The 16,696-nt window shown below is 40.7% G+C and overlaps 1 protein-coding gene and 1 long non-coding RNA gene across 4 annotated transcripts; both read left to right on the top strand.

The window, feature by feature from the left end:
* The first annotated feature begins 527 nt into the window (after positions 1–527).
* On the top strand, positions 528–2,064 carry LOC143482126 (uncharacterized). Of its 2 annotated transcripts, XR_013122136.1 has the most exons (3): positions 528–1,132; positions 1,374–1,588; positions 1,903–2,064. It is a non-coding gene; the product is annotated as an uncharacterized LOC143482126 (long non-coding RNA). The 2 variants fall into 2 exon arrangements; XR_013122135.1 differs by having other exon boundaries at positions 1,374–2,064.
* A 594-nt stretch (positions 2,065–2,658) lies between these two features.
* LOC143482125 (uncharacterized) lies at positions 2,659–16,452 on the top strand. 2 transcript variants are annotated; one of them, XM_076980389.1, is made up of 7 exons: positions 2,659–4,684; positions 4,900–4,991; positions 5,285–5,479; positions 5,705–5,784; positions 7,718–7,916; positions 14,486–14,656; positions 15,359–16,452. In XM_076980389.1, exons 1-7 carry the CDS (start codon positions 4,534–4,536, stop codon positions 15,533–15,535), a joined length of 1,065 nt encoding a protein of 354 aa, XP_076836504.1. In that variant the 5' UTR covers positions 2,659–4,533; the 3' UTR covers positions 15,536–16,452. The 2 variants fall into 2 exon arrangements, with proteins under 2 accessions (XP_076836504.1, XP_076836505.1); XM_076980390.1 differs by lacking the exon at positions 4,900–4,991.
* The last annotated feature ends 244 nt before the right edge of the window (positions 16,453–16,696 follow it).

The following is a 16,696-nucleotide window of genomic DNA, read 5'->3' as shown; positions in this document are numbered from 1 at the left end:
GGCGCTTATTAAATAAAATGTTATTATTATTATTATTATTATTAATAAACAGTGGTGTCATTAATATACTATATCCTCCTAAACAGTGGTTTAATGATGCTTGTGCATGTTTGCATGCTTTCATGGTGCGCCAGACACTGCCCAAGGTACATGAACACACACATAGACAAGCAACACCCACACACACCCACACACACACACACACACACACACACACACACACAGATGAACCCAACTTCACTACAATCTCTACATCCATGTGGTTGTTAATTTATTTTGTTCTATTGAAGCCCTTAAGTTTCAGGAATGTTGTCAGTCATTCTTATGCTACACGACTGCTTATGTTGTAGTTAGTTAGCTTTCGCTTTTGATGCCTTCATGAAACGCTTCAGTTGGAGACCTGCACTTCTGGTTGCTCCATGCTGAAACATGTTCCAATAGTATGTTTGCAATGACAGTCATCAAAAAGACAATAAATGCTGACAGCTGACAGATTCTCTCATAATGATGTTCTAGAAAGGCTTGTATGGAGTGCGTGATACTGAGGGGAGGTGGACTACAACCTTTCCTGTTATTTATCTCTTGTGGTTGAAGTGACGCTTAGCAGGCTGGGCTGTCTTGTGGAACCTTTTTGCTGATAGAAAAAGACCTGCAAACATTTTTTTACATTCTGGTTTATCTTACACTTGAAATGGATTGGAGAATTCCTCTAAATAAATTTGGACAAAACAAAGGTAATAGCATGTTTTTAGTTGTGCTTGGACTTGCAGCTTTAGAAAAATTCCTGGACAGTGACTTTGTGTGCCCTTGCACAGAAGTCCAAAGAAAGTTTATATTCGGCTTTTACCTGGTAATCCCTGCAATTATCGGATTCACCATCATGTTTTACCTTGCATCTATACCAAATGAAAAAGAGAAAAAGGAGGAACGTCAGCAGAGATATAAAAGATGTTTGTGCCATACCAAATGGAAAATTAGGGTTTTGCTGGGGTTATTTTCGAGTATCGTTTGGTTAGCCCTGTTCTTCATAGATGGCAGATATCTGCTTTGTTTAAATGGCAAATTAAAGGATACAGAAAATACTACTTGTACCACAGACCAAGACCACAGTGACATCATTTTCAATTCCAGGGTAAGCTACTTAAATTTCATCATGAACACCTCCCAAGTTCCCAAGTCTGGAGGAACATTTATGACCATAGGAACAGTAGTACTTGAATGGGTTTACTGATTATGTTTAATGTTCTCTATGTAAACATTTAGCATCCATAGCATCCAGGTTTAGTATCTGCCTTGTAAGATTTGGGACTATACAATTTACTATACAACCTACACAGTCACCAATTACACAGAACCATGTTGTCTTATTCCAGTTTGTAGGTTTCTCTGTCATGCTGATACTGTCACTTTTGGCACTATTTCTAAATTGCTGCCATCCCTGCTGCCATCCCTGCTGCCATCGCCGCTGCCAGGACAATCACTCAGAGTGCTGCAAAATATTCTGTGAAGAATTCTGTGATGAAAGCTGTGAAGTATTCTACATGGATGTGAATAAACTTTCACAGCAAGGCATTTCTTTTACAAAAATGTAATAATAATAATAATAATAATAATAATCTTTATTTGTATAGCACCTTTCATACATACATGTAACTCAAAGTGAGAACAACTTTTAAATATTAATAATACATTTTAAAATGTCAGGAATAACACCTGATTAGCCATTAGGACTCAGCTGTTCCTCATCACCATTCCCACATTCCAGGCATTCATATACACCGCCGTCACAACACCTCGTCGCGAAGTATTGCCAACTATGTTGCGTACTGAGCGTTATTCTACTCTGCTGTTTCTCCTGTGTTTCGACCTCTGCCTGTTCCCTCGACCCCGTCTCCTGCCTAGCCCACAGGTACCGTACGGACTCTGCCTTCTCGTTACGACCCCGGACCGGATTGACCACCCTCAACAAACAGCGCTAGATAAACTCAGTTTACGCATTAACATCTCGCATTCTCTGGTTGTATCTATCTGCCAAATAAAGAGTGCTACGCTTTTGCACCAGGATCCCTCTCTGTCTCCTCCATTCATTACAAAAAATAAAAAACAACAACTACCACCAGTGGAAGTCACTGCAACATCACTATTATTTCAAAAGTGCATCTGAAAAAAACAGGAAAAAAAGGCAAATTTGACATAATTTCACACAAAACTCCAAAAATGAGCTGGACAAAATTATTAGCACCCTCAACTTAATATTTGGTTGCACACCCTTTGAAAAAAAATAACTGAAATCAATCGCTTCCTATAACCATCAACATGCTTCTTACACCTCTTAACTGGAATTTTGGACCACTCTTCTTTTGCAAACTGCTCCAAGTCTCTCATATTTGAGATTAGCATTCTTCTAATCTTCAGATTTCATGATGCCCTCCACCAGGGCCGGCGCTGGGGGGGGTGGGTACAAATTGTGACTTTGCCCCCCCCATACACAATGCAAGCAATGGCTATTTTTTTATTATCTCTGAACCAATCACAAAAATGCATTTTGCTTTACAGTGTGAAGATATTTCCTTGCTTATTCCTGATTGGCTCTTTGAGTCATATAAAAATCGGCATACTACCGCAAACAGTTCAGTTCAGCAGTATGTGTTCTGTTACTGTGAGCGAGAGGCAGGTATTGTATACTGGTAATCACTCTGCTGAGTTTAAACTGACTTCCACATGGTAATATTTGCTTAGCTGTGGTTTTTCGTTGCTTTAATGTTACTTACCTCTTACATAGGTATTGCTTAAATTATTTTATTAGCCATTAGCTGTTAGGCTAACTTGGTTCTTCTAACACAGGCTTAAGTTTATTTATGTCTTTCTATGTGCATCTTTCATTTAATGAATATACATTGTAGAAACACTTATAATGCATCGTTTTTTAATCTAATTCCGCGCCATCACAGCCAGTATTACATGCTTTTCCGAAGCAAACTTTTGGCCACAAAGCAAAGGCTTTTAATCCGAGCTGGTATCGATCCAGGCCATGGCTTGAGTATTCTGAAAGAACTGATGCATGCTTTTACTTTCCATGTCGTATATTTGAGGGTAAAAATGATAGAGATTTAGCATTGACAAAGCATGGTTATACAAACTGGAAAGCGGCACTTGACAATGATAAAGGCTTTCAGAAGCACACATCCAATCAGAGTCATGTACGAGCTATGGCTTTGTGGGCAGAAAACAGAGAGTCAAGCGGTGACACTATCACTGGTCTGTTGGGTCCAACCCAGACAGAGAAAAACCACTACTATGCTTGAAGCATAGTTCGGTTTTTGTGGTTCAGTTTTTGGCTGTAAATGACGTCATATAAGCTGGCCTTTTCGTCAAGCTTTTTGAATATAATTTAACCAATTACCCTAAATGGGCAGATATAGCAAAACATATTCCTCAGAATGCAAAATATACATCGAAAGATATGCAAAATGAGATCATTGACACGCTAGCAAAGATGGTTTTGATTGAGATTAAACAAATATGACAATGCAGACTGCTTTTGTATAAAGAGTGATGGAACCCGAGACAGGTGTAATGTAGAAAACCTTTCCCTAATGATCAGGTTCATCTCTAATTCTGTTCCAGAAGAGCATCTTATTGGCTTACTTGATTTAGATCAGCTATATGCTGAATACATAACTGATCAAATACTAAAGCATCTCTCTGATGGAGGTTACTGTTCTGATCACATTATAAGTCAGTGCCATGATGGAGCATGTAACGAATCAAGGGGGCGGGTGTGACGCAAATGCAAGTATTTGAATAATTTATTAAATAACACAGGCAACAGACTAAACAAAGGAAAATAAATAGATAGAGAGGTAAGTAAACCAAAGAAAACATGCGGATAACAAAACGGAGAACCTACAAGAATGAGTTAACAGATAGAGTGCAAACATGGCACGACAAAACACCTATGAAATACACAAAGCGCAAACACAACTTAAACAGGACAGGAACACGACACGAAAATACAGACCAGTACATAGAAGCATCAAACACAATCGTTAGAAACATTAATCTCACACATGCTGAAACCGGACAGAATGGACAAGCGAACATAGATACATACACTCATGCATACACACGAAACTAGGAGAAGGAGACACACGCTACAACAAACTAAACTTACCGGGGAAACAAACTGACGGGAAGTGAAACTATCGTAGAAGATGCACATGGGAATCAGGGAGGTGACAATATATCTAAGGAGTAGTGTACGAAAGGAAAGACTACATAATTAAACAAAGGGTAACAAGAACTAAAACAGGGAAGACAAACCAGAACCAACCCGACCAGCATGTGGGAGAAGTGAAGGGAGGGCACAGGCTACTAGTGATGGGAAGATGATACCTCAAGGAGTGTATCGACACACTACACAAACTGTGTTGACACAGTATTGGCTAGTTGCGCAAGACGACGCTGCCGGTTTCCGGTCTACGGTTGGTAAGCGGAGGCATTTCCGCTTCTCTACGTCAGTCAGCAGGCAGTATGGCTTTCTATACGCGATGCCTTCAGGATTTGCCGAAAATAACTATAAACAATGTTCAGAGAATCATTCAGGCTTCGACAGCAGCACCCAGAAGTAAGCAAGAGAAGGGCTTCAAGATGTACGTCTCGAGTTACATCGACAATTACGAAGGTAAGTGTTTATCTAGAGAACTAAGCTAGCTAACTCATTAGCTCAGTAGCTAGCTATCTAGGTTAGCTAACCATATCTCCCGTATGTTAACTTCCACAGATGATTTGCTTTCTTGGAGATAACGCTGTTACGTAACTTTGCAATATAGCTGTTGAATAACTTGACTAATGTTGTCCAGTGTAAGTGTGTTGGTGATAACATTATATTGTTCCCAGTATCAAATAAAGATCCAGGAACAGGGAGAGTGAGCGTCCGAGCTACCTGCCATAGGTCTATGAGGAAGCATGAGAAACCTCACAACCTCAGAGTAAGAATATATATATAGAAAGTGTTTGGCGGCTGTTCTTTGCCGCATGTTTGTTTTTATGTATTGGATTGCTGTTCAGTTGTATAAACTGTATTTTAACTTAATTTTGAATAAATTCAAACACTAAAACAGTGTTCCAAATATACTATTTTATGTTAACTTATGTTAAAACCACTAGATACTATGATCACTCAAAACAATTTGAACAGCTTTTCTATTGTTCTGTTTATGTAAAAACCGATGAGATATTGTTGTCTACTATGATTGTAACAACACCATTTTCCTTTTAAAAGATTGTCTTTGAGGACTCCTCCCCTGTGCAGCTGATTGAAGCCGAGTGTTCATGTGTAGCTGGAATAGCACTGTGTAACCATAATGTTGCACTGCTGTACCAGACTGCACACTACTCTCAGCTGAATCTTGCTGCTGTTCCCCCAGTCCTGAGCTGTACAGAGACAGAGCAATGCTGGCACAAGCCGAGAATCATGGTAAGTATATCCCAGTAAGATACCAGAAAAAACATTTTACAAAGGATTTACTATCTGTTTTACAGAATACATATTGGCCATTTTGTTATATTATAAATATTAGAAATACCTGTAGTCAGACAATATGTGGCAGAAGCACAATGTAGCTGAATTACCAAGTGTTACCAAGTACTTTTTATAAAGCCCATTTCAGTTTTTTAATAATGTTTTATTAATCATTAATAGGGTTTGAAGCCAGGTCGGGTCAGTGACATGGTTGTGATGTCAACCAAGCCAAAGCAGAGAACTGTTGCTAATGGTGTAAGGTAAGTATTTACTGTTATTTTACACAGTCGAGTCACAATATTATAGACACTTCCAAAGTTCTACACCCATTGTTGCATCTCCACTGATATTATAGGACACTGTAGTTCTATAATTACAGACTGTTGTCCTGCACCCGTTTCTCTGCATATTATCACCCTGCTCAATACTCAGGACCCCATAGGATAGACCACCACAGAAATGGATGAGGATGATATTCTGTAATTATAGAACTACAGTGTTCCTATATGATCAGTGGAGCTGAAAAAATAAACAATGAGTGTAGAAACAAATGGCGCATTTCCACTAGGGCCTGCTTGGCGCGGTACGGTTCGATACGGGTCGATTCGCAACGGAACGGTACGGTCGCGTTGTGTTTCCATTACAATGGTGAACCACCCCAATGTGGGTGGAGTCGCTGTTGGCGCGCGGGTTGTAGTGTCGTGACATCATTTGTATACGACCACAACACCGGTCGATGCCCCTTAACACATACCATTATTGTATCTTATTTATTTTTATCTTCATTATTGTATGTGGTTGCTCTAATTATTGATAATAATTTGGTATTACTCAAACAGGCTGAACACACCCTGCATAAAAAGCATCAGTCATACAATCAAATGAAATCAAACTTTATTATGAAATATAGATATTTAAAGTACAACATATGTAAATAATATAGTTATAGTTAAAAAAAAGTGCAAAAAGCAAATATTTACATATAGCTTTATATGAAATAAATATTTATAGTACTACAAGCAACATTTTGTGTGCTTTTACTGGCGTCTGTCTCGCATGGTGTTCACAAGTTCGCCAAGCACCCCGAGGAAAGCCCGGTTGAAGGAAACATTTTCCGCCAACTCCGCTCGCCTCGTCAGTGGAAGGGGAATCTTGAACGTAAAAAATAACAAATATTAAACACAAGCATTCGCGTGAAAGCAACAGCAATATAGCGTAACTGCACAAAATGTGTAGCACGTCATCGCTGGTCATGCTGTGTTTATGGCTACAGCTAACTAGCAACTAGCAAGGCTAAGAGCTAGCTATTGTACAGTAGTGACTGTGGTGGTAACATTAACTACAAACACAGCTCTAAATTCCTGCGTTTACAATATATGCGTTCATATTACGTTCATATTACATCTTTTACAAGCCTAGTAGTAAAACTGAAATCACAATACACTCACCATTCTCCATGGCCTCCAGCACAAACATTGGTGTCGAGCACGTTTTCTCTTCCGTTACTGGCTGGCCGGTGACCGTATATGGCATCCATTTGCTGGAACCATTTCCAGTCTTTGCGGTTTGCTCCGCTGCGTCTGTTATGGTCCTTCACCGCCCGGTAATCGCGTTAAGCTTTTTTAGCTTGGACCGACCGGCACTGCTGAACGGACCGCTGGTAGCCATGAGTGGCCATTAGCGCGGAAACCTCGCTAAAAACCTTTACATTTCTAGTGGCCCCGTCCAGTTCGCCCTGGATTTTTTGATCGCTGATTATTAACAGAAAGGTTTGTACCTCGGCGTTTGACCAGGGAACAGACTTCGCTCCTTGGGTTTTAAAAATGGCTGAGGAGTCCATAGCATAGCGGAGGAGTCGCTCTCCTGACGCAACCAGTGACGACACTCCCTGGCCAATCAGTGTCATGCTGTTCCTCCACGTCACAGAACTGTACCGCTTCGGAACGGTTAGAACCTCGAGAGAGTCGGTACGAAAATAGTACCCAAAGGGGCCGGCTCACAGGGAAGTGGTACTAATGGAAACACTCACAAACCGTCGCGAATCGAACCGTACCGCGCCAAGCAGGCCCTAGTGGAAATGCGCCAATAGAGGTGGCCATAGCATTGTCACTTGAATGTATATAAATTGGTATGGAAATAGTCTTTTAGCTTAAAATTTGTCTAATTTAAAGTGTCAACTGATATTTTAAACAGGAGCACACTTTACAAAGCTGTGCGGGGGGAGCTGCCTGATCCTGATGTCCTTAAAGTGGATGAGGCTTATAAGGATTTCCCAGCGGACATTGCGCCATTGATCACTACTATGGCAATTAGTGCTGATGTCCCACTGGTTGACTCTGCGTTTGGTCAAGTTCAAGAAGGCAGTCCAATTTCCTACCAGCACCCAGTACCTGTAAGCCAAACTATCTTTTACCACCAAGATGCCCCTCCACCACCACCTCTACCTGTAGATGGTTACCGTTTTGGCACCTACTACCTGCCAGTTTGTTTGCAGTCTCCAACAGCAGCTACATCTGCAGTCCCTGCAAACTACTTTAGATATGGCAAGGAAGGTAGAGGCTGCTACAAGGGAGCAAAGTGTCTGCGTAGAGTGGCATAAAGTCAGGAAGAACAGAGTAACATCTTCCCACTTTAAAGATATTTGCCATGTCTGAGGTCAGAGTTCAGCAGAACATCTCGCCGAGAGAGAGTAAGAAGGGGTGTGGCTCAAACAGCGCCATCGGCCTTTTAGCAGCCCGATGGTGCGTTCTACAACAGAGCGTGTCAGAGTGTGCACGTCATTGTAGCGTCCTTCTGTTCTTAATCTTGATCTATTCGGGATTAACTGATGCGTGAGGATGGTTTGCGCATTTACTTGCAATTCTCTATTTAACCAGATGATGTCACTATTTCCCCACTCTCTCTATCTCTCTCCGCAATGTTTTACAGGTTTACGGCAGCTCTAGAGTTTGCTTAAAACTACGCATGTTTTTACGCCACGTACTTTTTTTTATAAATCACAGTTTTTGCGCAAGATGTTGCGTGCGCACATTTCAGACCCGTTTTTGTGCGTACGCACGCTTTATAAATGAGGCCCCTGGTCCTAGTCTAGTCCTGTGTATTTATAGTCCTTGTATTTCCCATGTCTGGTTATCGGTTGTTTTGTGCATTCACGTTCCTTGTGATCTCTAACGTTCGTAGTTTTCCGTTTCATGTCTCGTTGTTTTCCCCATGATCTCCGTGTGTTCCTGCCTGGTCCGTGAGTCCTCCTAGTTGTGTTTGTAATTCATGTCCGGATTGCCTGCCCGTTTTGACCCGCGCCTGTTACCTTGACGTCTTTGGAATTCCTTAGAATAAATCTCGCTCTCCTCAGCGTTTGTGTCCGCCTCCCTGTTCTGCCTCGCGCAGATCGTTACAGCATCAGTAGACCAGTGCCCACTGCCGCATCTGTGAAAAGAGAAAATCAAAAGTTTCTGTTTTAACCTGCAACCTGTAGGCTATATAGTAATTCTGGGACATTGTGTGCACTTTTTAATCAATTTAGAATGCATAACATTGTAACGTAAAATGCAAAACAATTCTGAAATCACAATAACCCCAAATATCAGACAGTTTTGTTTGACATCCAGGAAGATACGAGGCATGTTGGTCAGAATTGGGCCTGATTTTGGCAGCTGTGTATGGTTTTGACTTTTTGACATTTTTATAGGGCTTGCAGCTGTAGAGTTCTTGCCCCATTATTCAGTTTCTAAAGTAAACCCATCCATTTCTGACCAGGCTTTTATTGGAGTTTGTGATTGCTTAAAGTGGAACAACCTTCAAAAGTGACTGCACATAAGCTCATCATGGGACCATTTAAAAGTCATACAAATGTTTGTATACATAACCAGAATACATAGCTGTTTATCAAGTTAAGTAGTGAAATAGTATTACTCATACTGGTGCCTTGATTTGTGTGCACATACTAGTCTTGAAAGAGGAGTTAGCAAAGAACATAGTAGAGGTGAAACAAATGTAGATAGTGTGATGTGTCTGAAGATAGAAGTAGAAGGTCTGACATTGAATGTTGCCAGTGGTTATGCTCCACAGGTTGGATGTGAGGAAGAGGAAAAAGAGAAGTTTTGGAAGGATCTAGATGAAGTGAAAGTATTCCCAGTGAGGAGAGAGTGGTGATTGTAACAGACCTATATGGACATGGTGAAGGAAACAGATGATGAGGAAGCAATGGGTAGGTTTGGTGTCAAGGAAAGGAACCAGGAAGGACAGATAGTGGTGGAATCTGCCAAGAGGATGGAAATGGCTGTAGTCAACACTTATTTCCAAAAAGGAACATAGGGTGACCTATGAGAGTGGAGGGAGGAGTACACAAGTAGACTACATTCTGTGTAGAAGACTAAACACGACAGAGATTGGAGACTATAAGACTATTGTGACAGGAGAGAGCGTGGCCAAACAGCATCGTATGGTGGTGTGTAGAATTATGTAAAAAAAAACCGTCAAACCAAAGACCAAATGGTGGAAACTGAAGAAGAAAGGAATGTGGTAAAGAGTTAATAGAGGAGCTGTTAAAGGCGCTGGGTTAGACTTGTTAAGGATAGGAATTGTAATGTTTTAACAAGTGAGGAGAGTGTGATGAGAAGATGGAAGGAGCTAATGAATGAAGAGAATGAAATGGAACAAAGAGTAGAGTTTGGAAAGTTTTGGAGGGGATGAAGAAGGGAAGGCAGATGGACCTGATGGCATACCAGTGGAGGTACGGAAATCTCTAGGAGAGATAGCAGTGAGGTCTTTGACTCAACTATTCAATGGTATGGTTGAGAGTGAGAAAAATGCCAGAGGAATGGAGGAGAGGTGTGCTGGTACCCATTTTTAAGAACAAGGGTGATGTAAAAATCACCCTGGGCAGTCATGGCCTAGTGGTTAGGGAACTGGTCTTGTGACCGGAGGGTCGCAGGTTCGATCCCCAGACCTGAGGCCATGACTGAGGTGCCCCTGAGCAAGGCCCTTAACCCTCAATTGCTCACTTGTATAAAAATGAGATAAAAATGTAAGTCGCTCTGGATAAGGGTGTCTGCCAAATTCCATAAATGTAAATGTACAGAGTTGTAACAACTACAATGGAATTAAGTTGATGAGCCACACATTGAAGATCTGGGAGAAAGTTGTAGAAGCTAGACTTAGACAAGAGGGAACTATTTGTGAGCAGCAGGGTGTCATGCCAAGAAAGAGCACCACAGATGCCAACTTTGCTTTGAGGATGGACAAGTACTGGTAGGGTCAGAAAGAACTCCACTGAGTGCTGTCTGCTTTTAGAGCTTGTCAAAGCAAGCTATGAACAAAAGGGAAAGATCTGACTTATTATATTCCCTCATTCAGTACATGAAAAAAAACACTACCACACTGGCAAAGGATACTGGTTTGCGTTATTTTTAAGGAGGCTGCCGGTCTAATTAATTTACATTTCAACACTTTAACATTGTTGGATATCCTGATATCGATGTGAAACACAATAAATTAAGATTCAAATACAGAAATGTAATGTCACTCTGAACAGCAGCATGTTAATTTGTTTTGTTTTTTACTGTGTAATGAATCCAGAATAATTCCAAATATTTTGCAGGTTTATTCAACAATAGATGAAATCTAAAATTAGATAACACGTGTACAATAATAGTGCAAACATTTTCTGCAAGGCTGTGTTCTCTCAACATTTAGTAATAATAAATAATAATAAAACATAAGTAAATAATAGAAAAATAAGGTTAAAAATAAAATACAAACAAAAGCTCTCTTTTCTGGTAATAGCACAAACTTTTTATAGCTAGAGCTCAGCATCACAGAAGCAACATAGCCAACATAGAAGCACAAAAACTTGCAGTTTTTTCTAAAAGTTAGGTATACTCTGTAAAATGCTGTTTGTCTGTACAACCTAAAAAAAGACATTAAAAGTATTTTTTTAAAGTTGATTAAACACTTGGCCTGGCTGTGCTCATTTTAACTATGTTTATACTTTCGAGACTGACCGTAGCGCGCGACTCCGCACACCTTGTCACATTCTTTGCAGTGTTGTCCATAACAATATGTGGTAGTTATAAAGAAACACCCCTCAAAAACGGGAAGGAACATTTACCTGACCAATTTTAATGTTGCTTTGTTTCAGGTTTGAAAAGTGCTGGAATTTAGGCTAAAGTACTTGAAAATGCTTGAAATTGAAACTACTTTGTTTCACAACTGTCTGACTGAACAGTTCTCTTGTATACGTTAACAAATACGAGCCTCTTGTAATTCCAGGACAAAACATGAGAGAACGTGAAGACGTTAAGATTGGGCGTTTTGAAAATAAACAACCATTAAATAATGTGATAAAAAAACGCCATGAACAGATTAAAATAAACTGGCTAAAACACGTTTGAAACCAAAACTACTATAACACAACGTGTCAGACAACAACTTGTCAGAATGCTACTCATAATAAAATAATTAAACACTCCCGGCAAAGCAGCGATTTTTGAAAAAAAAAAAAAAACTAAGACGTACCTTCAGTTGATATTGAACACTGACACTGGTGCTTCAGTCGGTCTCGCTTTACCTGCGATTCTGTGATAACTGAACGTACTCCAGGCAACTGGCGCTCAAATTCAAACTAGTGATTCTCGGCACTCATTGGCTGAACAGACCAGGCACCCACGATTCTGTCCAATCACCACACAGAACTGTTAGCTGATCTGTTTCCTGATGGATGAATGTATGGATGGGTCGATCTCTCTCTCTCTCTATTTCTCTGACCCCCCTCCGCGAACTTATTGCTATATATTGTTTTAACAGGTTATCTTATGGGCCTTTCTAAAAAAAAAATCTCCTAATGCCTTATATCTTTGTGTCTTGTTACGGTCCTTTGTGCAAGATAGCTCGTTCTAAAAGGACGCAACATAAATAACCAAAACATCACACAGCAAGGTTCATTCATACATGGTTCTTTTATCTTATTTGTGTTGTAATGTCCATATTCCATTTTCAAGTACAATCATACATCATACAAATGAATTAACTCAGAGACAACATCGAACGGGCTCGTGCCAAAATAACAACCAGAACAAGCTAAAGCCCTCCCCCACTTTAACTACCCTAAACCAAAAGAAATAAACAAAAACACAATTCAATCGTCCCTAACTCCCTATTCTCTCACCAAAACAGGAGAAAACGACAATTAAAATAAATAGGCACTTACCCAAACCAAAAATACAAATGAAACAACTACGTAGAAAAGAACATGGACCCACAAGGTCTGATATGTCTGTAATAACTCATAAGGCGCATTAAAACACCTAAGCAGCTCTTAGCGCCTCGAGTATGGAGTAGCTATATCTCGAGTCAGCAGTAAACGTGCAAACAAATCAGAAACCAGAGACCTACTCTACACGGCCTTGGCAATGTAACATCTCGTAAGGTGCGTTAAAACACCTATCTAGCTCTCAACGACCGTAGTAGGGAGTATTATCTCAAATCGGCAGTAATATCTCGTAAGGTGCGTTAAAACACCTATCTAGCTCTCAACGACCGTAGTAGGAAGTAATATCTCAAATCGGTATCAACCCGAACATACACAACAAGTGTTTTTTACAGTGTACACTACCCAGATGACACTACTCTGGCAAAGATACTCTGGCAACCAGTGCTGTTTTTGTGATTATACTGCATGCCAGAATGCAGCAACTTCATTTCCTGAATGATTGATCAAATGGAAAAGCTACTGCTTAAACCTTACACCCTAAAAACATACATGAATGTATGTATACGTGAGATGTTTCTTTGACCTGTCCCCAAATTTGAATGAAGGTTTTCAAAAGTGATTTTATCAGACTTTGTGTATGTGTATGGAATGGGTCCCTTCACCTGTCCCCAAAGTTACGTGAATGTATTAAAAAGTGACTTTTATCAGACTTTGAGTATGTGTATGGAATGGGTCCCCAAATATGTCCTAAAAAATACTTGACCCTGTCAGGGCTGGCTCGGATGCCATGCCCTCTACCTCCGCACGGGGCACCCGAGTCAGTCCCAGACTAAATCGGCATAATAAGCAGTGATTCGTCTCAGCTGTTTTATAGGCTTCTTAAGGAAGCTTGTGGAGACGAGTCACTGCTGAATCGTTTTGGTCCTATGCCATTGCGCTTTCAGCCCGTCTCTCTGTCGTATTGTTGTCTTGCAAGGTATCTCGCCTCCTTCTCTCTCTCTCTCTCTCTCTCTCTCTCTCTCTCTCTCTCTCTCTCTCTCTCTCTCTCTCTCTCTCGTTCCGCTGTTACTTATTCGAGTATCTACCTCCTGCGCCGCTATCTGGCTTCTCTCAAGTTTTCTCAAGTTGTTTTCTCTTCCTATCCGTTGTTCATTCCTTTGGGAAGGTTTTATTTATGTTGCGGCGTTTGCCGGCTGTCAGTCTTTCCCTGACGTCCTTAGTTGTTTTTTCACGTGTTGAGGATTCCACGTTGTTTTCTGTTTATAGTTTTACAGTATTCATCCACAGTATTATCTTGTCTGCTTACGCGTTGATATTTTCCGCGTTGTTTCTGTTTGTAGTTCTACCGTGCTTGCACGGTTTAGTTTCCCTTTCGTTTTTGCGCGTCGTGTTTATTTTCTCTAGTTTTGTTTATTGCTCAGGTGTGTGCGCGTGCGCGTTATCACGCATTATTTACTAACCGGCACTTGGGTCCTCCCTTCTCTGTTTCTTACGTGGTGTGTACGTCTCTGTACTCACCGCGTTACAGACCCCAAATGTCCTGTAATGTCACATGGGGTAAAACATGCATATATCAAAAATTTCAAGTGACTTGTGTCACTAAGAAAATTTGGGGCAGAAGTGTGTTGTCAGCTTTTCACTAACTCATTCAGAAAGGGAAGTCCCCGCAGTGGGGGATTTGTTATATGACCTCAAGTGTGTGTGTGTATGTGTGTGTGTGTGTGTGTGTGTGTGTGTGTGCGTGCGTGTAGGAGTGTGTGGAGAGACATAACCAGGCTCTGTCAGCATGCACAGCTGAACTGCAGGACCTGCGCAGGCAGCTAAGTGATACCCGGAAACCTGTCAGCATGGCAACCGAGGACACACCCTTGGAGACGGCCCAGCTGCGAGCCGCGCTGGGCGAGAACGACGCAGTCATTAACGTGAGACCTTTGACATTTCTCTCAGACCTCAGGATTAAACCTGAGGGTGTTGACGGCCGTTACTCCCAATGATTGTGCACGTGTGTGAACACGCACAGGGCAAACATCTGTGCCTGTTAGAATACTGACTTCTGAAAGCTCATTAAAATATTAGCATTAATATTCTAATAATTAGCATATTGGCAGTATTGGAGGGACTGGTTTGTGTCGGGGCTGTTGCCTGGTTAACCATATGTGTGTGTAGGGATGCACCGATTCACGTTTTTCACTTCCGATACCGATTCAGATATCTGAGGCTTCGTATCGGCCGATACCGATCTGATTAAAACAGTGCTGAATCGACTTAAAACACTGTTTTTTAAACACAGACATACTGAATTACAAGTTTATTGAAAACTCTACACCAGTACACCACACTTAAACACACATAAAACATGGACACCCACCACCCATCCCATTACTATAGCAACCACAGGGACTGGCCCGACTGCTAGCCAACGATGCTCCCCAGACGCTAGCGGTCCATGCCGTAAAGATAAGAGGCTACCGCTCTCTAATGTTAACTGGCAAATCAGTACTGGGTCAGGATTCAGTCCTGGGATGGTCAGTCACACCCCATGACCTCTGACATTTGATAAGGTAGCAGTCTGGGGCACTGGAATGCCAAAGGAATTTGAAACGTGAACTGTTGTCTATTTTCAGGAGAAAGTTGACGATGTTCAGAGCGAGGCTGCGGAAGGGAGAGACGCCCACAGCCAGGACAAGCTGAAGGGGGAGGAGACAGAAACGGATGAGGAAGGGGAGCGTGGGGCAGAGTCCACCATCGCATACCTAATCCTAACTTGGATGCTGAGAGCGGCTTTGGCCAGTCTTAATTAATAAAACACTCAAAATGTGTTCAAAATGCATGTTCCAAATTATTATGCACAACAGTTTTCAACCTTTGCATTTTTATAAAGAACAAAAAAATGGTCCTTTGTGAATTTATGTGAAGGTAATGTATATAATGAATTTTTGTGAAGGTAATGTATACTGATATTTAAAAACTATGTATGTAAAGTATGTATTCTTTTGTTTTATATTTGAAATTGTTGTGTATCAATTAATTATATGCAGTGCTTGTTAATGCATCTTACATTGCCTTACAGTTCCTCAACGATGAATAACTAGGCAAAAATGGCTTATAACTCAGAAAGACTGCAAAGCAAGACTGAAATACTTTACTGAATAACAAGTATTTGTATTTGATTTTCAAGTAAAAAATGCTGCTGGTAAGTTCCCTATATATCCCTATTTCTCTTCCCCTCTATAGCCAATCACACCATCATAAATGTCTATATGATGCCTGCCCTCAAGAGGCCTGTGCTTTCCTCTCCACAACCACTACTTTTGGTAATTCTTTCATAGCTAGCCTTAGCACAGCTTCTAAATCCAAACTCAACTAACGAGACTGGCAGACATAGACTATGAAACAAGGAACTGGACATTGAAATAACTGAGGACATGTGGCTTAGAGCCTGAAAAACACAGTTATCCACTACAAATTCCTTAATCTGGCAAGACTTTCTTCATTCGACTTCAGAAGTAGTTGGGAGAACAACAATGGGGAAAGTGGCGTGCTTACTTAGCTAATAGGAAGAATAGCCCATGTTGACTCCTGATTTAAATATGACCTCACATCGTGTTTTATTTATTTTTTATTTTTTATAATTTTTTTTCCTTTTGTTTTTTGTGTTTTTTATATTGCAACCCTCTTACTACATGGTTAAATGTATGCCTTGAACTTTTGTTTACAAATAAAAAGTAAAAAAAAAGATGTGGATTTGGTTGAAATACATAGAGTTGGTGACTGAGTTGAGAGACCTGAAGTGTTCCACCTATATCTGCAATCAATTTCAAATCCCCTTATTCATAACCCTTTATAGCTTCTCTGAGAGGGTAATTGCAACCTAATAAACCATCATTGTCCACCTTAATTGTGTCAAGTCAAACAGGGGCCTCACTGCATTAAAGGAGATCATTTCAGGCGAAAATCTTCAT

The sequence above is a fragment of the Brachyhypopomus gauderio genome, chromosome 18, assembly GCF_052324685.1.
Source record: "Brachyhypopomus gauderio isolate BG-103 chromosome 18, BGAUD_0.2, whole genome shotgun sequence".
In the NCBI taxonomy this organism is placed as follows: Eukaryota; Metazoa; Chordata; class Actinopteri; order Gymnotiformes; family Hypopomidae; genus Brachyhypopomus; species Brachyhypopomus gauderio.
The sequence above is the reverse complement of the archived record's forward strand: the minus strand, read 5'-3'. Positions and strand labels throughout refer to the sequence as shown.